Genomic DNA, 4465 nt, shown 5'->3' with positions numbered 1-4465 from the left:
GTTAGACAGGTACGATGTCCAGGCCTTGAGAAGACGGAGCACAATCAAGACTCGTCATATTTTGATTATTCATTTTTATTGTTGTACATTATGAGAGAACACACATGTATTAAAACTTTACCATTTAATGCAATGGATGATGTTGCTGCTTTTTTTTTACTACTTTACACTGTTATGATACTTCACATGACGTCCTCCACCCCGGAACGTTTCCGCCGTTTGTGGTTTTGGGGTGTGACAATTTTTGAGGTTCGATTATGTAAATGCACATAGTATACGAAAAATTCTCTTTATTACTACAAATTGATATATACTATTACATAGATTCAAAATAATGGGTTGTTATAGTTGTCCATGACCAATTTTCTGAGTTGGAACGAGTCAAGTTGGAATCGGGTTGATTGAGTTCTTATGACATGACCAAGGGCTGGTCACGACGTAAGGGTCAAAGGTTGAAGTCATTGGCTGTTGACGTTGACCTTAACTGTTGACTTATTGACATGGGTTGGCTTTTAGTCAAACTAAGGGTTTTGGATTATAGACTCAAAGGGTACTCTTTATTGCTGTTAGGTGCCATGTAGGGCCAATCTTCACCGAGTGAGAGTGGTGGTGATTAGATGTTACTTCCGAGGTGAGAGGGTACTCTATATTTCTTTACATGCCATGTAGGATCACTCTTCGTTAGGTGAGAGCGGTGGTTATTAGCTGCTACTTGCGAGATAAGTCTTTTCAATATACTTGGTTGTGTGGTACTATATGCATGTCGGCCCGCTGGGTCTTATTTGTTGATTTTTTTTATATGTTAAATGAGACGCTGATAACTTCTGGACTGCTATAAGTCCATGGGACTTCTGATAGTGCCCAGGGTTGTTGATAACCCGTGAGGAGTACTGTAAATCCACAAGGTGTTTGTTAGCGCATTAGGACCACAAATAGTCTTCAGAGCTTGGTGATAAACTTAGCTGATTATTATGCTATGTTGTCTGTGGTATTTTGGGAAACTTACTAAGGTTTGTGCTTACATTTGTGGATTAAATATTTTACAGGTACTTATCGGATTGCGAAGCTAAGACTGTACACAAACATCAACGGATTTATGATTTGAGATTCCGCATTGTCTTCCTATTAACTCTAATTTCAAAATAATAAATTATGAACAAATGGGTTACCCCGGATGTAATTTTGTTAAAATAGATGTTTTATTTACTTTAAAAATGAAAATTTTAGCCATAGTTTTGAGATGCTACATAATAGAGATTCAGTACCAAGTTCATAGAAAAAATGATTTTGACTTTATCAATTCAATATATACATATATATATATATATATATATATATATATATATATATATATATATATATATATATATATATATATTAAAAACGAGAGTTAAACATGCACAAAAGAGGGATTCATTAGAAAATGAGGGATGAAAATGGTTGATATTTAGAAAATATGAAGTTTGATAGAGGGGTACGATGGAGGGTGGGGTGAGGTGGGTTCCTTAATTTTTTTTAATTATTTTATAATTAAGATAATAGAAAATAATATATAAAAGAAATTAAAAGATTAAAATAGACATTTTAAGTTTTTTAGGGATTAAAACCACAAAATATTTCAGTTTTTGGATCAATGGTGCAAAATTCAAAACTTTTTGGATTTTATCCAATTTTTTAGCTAACCATATGACCATATTTACAGTTTAGCCTTTTATTTACTCTTTGATGAATCGGTTTGTTATAAATTATTAATTGCTTGATACCCAAATATCAACACCTCTTAATTATGTCTCAAAATTGAAAGGTTTTAATGGTAAATTTGTGCTAACATTTTTGTGATAAATTGCATAATGGGTTATACTTCCTAACAAACAACGTACAATCAAGGGTAAGTTGCATCAATCGCCCCCTTTAGTTCGGTTGTTGGAACTTTATATATATATATATATATATATATATATATATATATATATATATATATATATATATATATATATAAAGGAATTGCAAGTTGGCAATTTCCTTTGTATCCCACATTGGTGGGGAGAAGAAACCTTTGAGGGTTTATAAGCCTATTCCCTTGGTAAGCCTTCAAAGGCTTTAGTGGATCAAAGGAATGGGCCAAGCCCACGCGCGCGCCTAGCCTAGCCTAGCACTAGCTGACGCCGCGAGTGCGCGAAATGGCGCACTTTTCACTTCGCACGACGCCTCGGTCGCTAGGAGCTGAGGAGCTTTTATTTTTGGTGAGTTCGGGTCAAGCCGATTTGACCGACCCGGTCAAATGGTTGACCGGCATTGACTTCGTAATGGATAAGTCATCGGGGCATTCTAGAAGGATCAGGAAACGGCTTGCTTGGAGAGCAAGCTGTCGTCCTAGGGTTTCTTGGGCCGGCCTATGGGGGCCCGGTTTATGCCTTCTAGGGTTTCGATACCTATAAATATAGCCCTCTAGGAGCCATTTAGAACACACACAAAAATCTGAAAGCTCTCCCTCTCTCTGCGGTTTTTTCTTCTAGTTTCCGAGTAGTCGCTTTGTGTTTGTTGATTTCCAGTGCTGTTGGAATATCGATCTAGCTGCATTAAATCCTGGGGTTTTACTCTGTTGCTTACAGCCAATACAAGCGAAGTAAAAACCTTTAAGGACAGGAATCTGATCCGTGCAGTTGCTTCAAGATCAAGTCAGCAATCAACAGGTCGGTTTTACTTTTCTGTCTTGTGTTTAATTCGTCCAATAACAGGACAGTCTTCTTCTACCTTTCTTATAATCGGATCTAATCGAGAAGGATAGATCTGGTTTTGGACGAAACTCGGTAATATAATAATAATAATTGGATCTATTATTCGCAACTAATCGACATATAATTCTCAATATTATTTGTCGGTTTCCTTGCGCGTTTATTAGTTTGTTTTATACAACAATCTTAAAGGTTTTTATCTTGTGATCAATCAACAGACTAATGGACTCTACTGCTAGCCTCCACTTCATGAACCAAGAGTTTGCCAAACTTGACCAATTCGATGGTCAGAACTACACTCGTTGGGCCGAAAAGGTCAAGTTCATGCTTCATGTCTTGAAGCTCTCCTTTTTGTTGGACCCAAAACTGGCACCAATTCCTGATGATCCAATTCCAAAGGAAGGGGAATCGGTGGACCCAGCGGTCATTGCAGAACTGGAAAAACAAAGGATTCTGCGTAGAGAATCCGAGGAATTGTGTGTGGGTCACATCAAGAATTCCCTATCTGATCGGCTCTATGATCTTTACTCGCCGGTCAAAGATCCTAAAGAGCTATGGAGTGCGTTGGAACTCAAGTATAAGGCACATGAAGAAGGTACTAATAAGTACCTTGTGTCCAAGTATCTTGAGTTTCAAATGGTTGATGACAAACCAATTATGGAGAAAGTGCATGAACTCCAAGTCATGGTCAACAAGTTGAACGCACTCACCATCTCTCTTCCAGAACTCTTTCAGGTTGGTGCGATAATCGCAAAACTGCCACCCTCGCTGAAAGATTTCTCTAAGAGAATGATGCACAAATCTGAGGACTACTCCTTGGATGATTTGATGAAACACCTCCGCATTGAGGAGGAAACTCGCATCAGGGACAAGCGAGGTAAAGTTGGACAAAGTGTGCATCATGTGTCAGGTGGGAGTTCTAGCCACAAAGGCAAATCTGGGGGATAGAACAAGAAGGATTTTGGGCCCAAGAAACAAAGCTTCAAGAAACCGGGTCATCAAAATCCTAACTCAAAGCCAAAAAGGGCCGGTCCTTGCCACGTCTGCGGAGAGATTAGGCACTATGCGAGAGAATGAAAAGATCGCAAATCCATACCGGTTGCACATGCAGTCGAGAAGGTTACTGAAATGGTGGCTAGTGTGAACCTTGGAGAGATTTTCATGATCTCCTCTCTTACTCGAGCAATCTGTGCTCGAGGTTGGTTCGTAGACACTGGAGCCACTGTGCATGTTTGTGGGCAACGAGAGAGCTTTCGCACCTACCAACCCATGCCTCATGGGATGGTTGTCGTCTGTGCTGATGGCCATAGAGCTGAAGTTCTAGGAAGGGGTGATGTTCGGTTGAAGTTCACACGTGGTGAATGGGTGACTCTTCGAGATGTTCTTCATGTTCCTACTATCTCGAAGGGTCTAGTTTCTGCGGACAAGTTTGACAAGGGTGGGTTCAAGATGGTGCTTGAGAGAGGCAAAATTGTGATCACTAAAGGCAGAAGATATGTTGGGAGGGCTAACAACACTTCGGGAATGTATCGTTTATGTCTTAGTGATGAGGGAAATATGAGTGGTCCTAGTGTTGAGAGTGGTGTTGCTAGTGTGTCTAGTGTTGGAAATGATGTAATTGATGGATTGGTTGCTAATGTGAATGAAGTGAACTTTTCTTGTTATATTGTTTGTTCAATTTCTTTATGGCATAAACGTTTAGCTCACACTAATGTTAAAAACATTGAAAA

At 38.9% G+C, this 4465-nt stretch overlaps 1 protein-coding gene across 1 annotated transcript; it reads left to right on the top strand.

Moving 5' to 3' along the window:
- The first annotated feature begins 2957 nt into the window (after positions 1-2957).
- Positions 2958-3683, top strand: LOC145010451 (uncharacterized). Its single transcript, XM_078968990.1, has one exon. It carries the CDS (start codon positions 2958-2960, stop codon positions 3681-3683), a length of 726 nt encoding a protein of 241 aa, XP_078825116.1.
- The last annotated feature ends 782 nt before the right edge of the window (positions 3684-4465 follow it).

The sequence above is a fragment of the Lactuca saligna genome, chromosome 8 (genome assembly GCF_052625555.1).
Source record: "Lactuca saligna cultivar CGN05327 chromosome 8, ASM5262555v1, whole genome shotgun sequence".
In the NCBI taxonomy this organism is placed as follows: domain Eukaryota; kingdom Viridiplantae; phylum Streptophyta; class Magnoliopsida; order Asterales; family Asteraceae; genus Lactuca; species Lactuca saligna.
The sequence above is the reverse complement of the archived record's forward strand: the minus strand, read 5'-3'. Positions and strand labels throughout refer to the sequence as shown.

What these genes read in the sequence shown, in the direction of transcription:
- LOC145010451 (XM_078968990.1), top strand. Translation starts at nt 2,958, where the DNA reads ATGGACTCTACTGCTAGCCTCCACTTCATGAACCAAGAGTTTGCCAAA.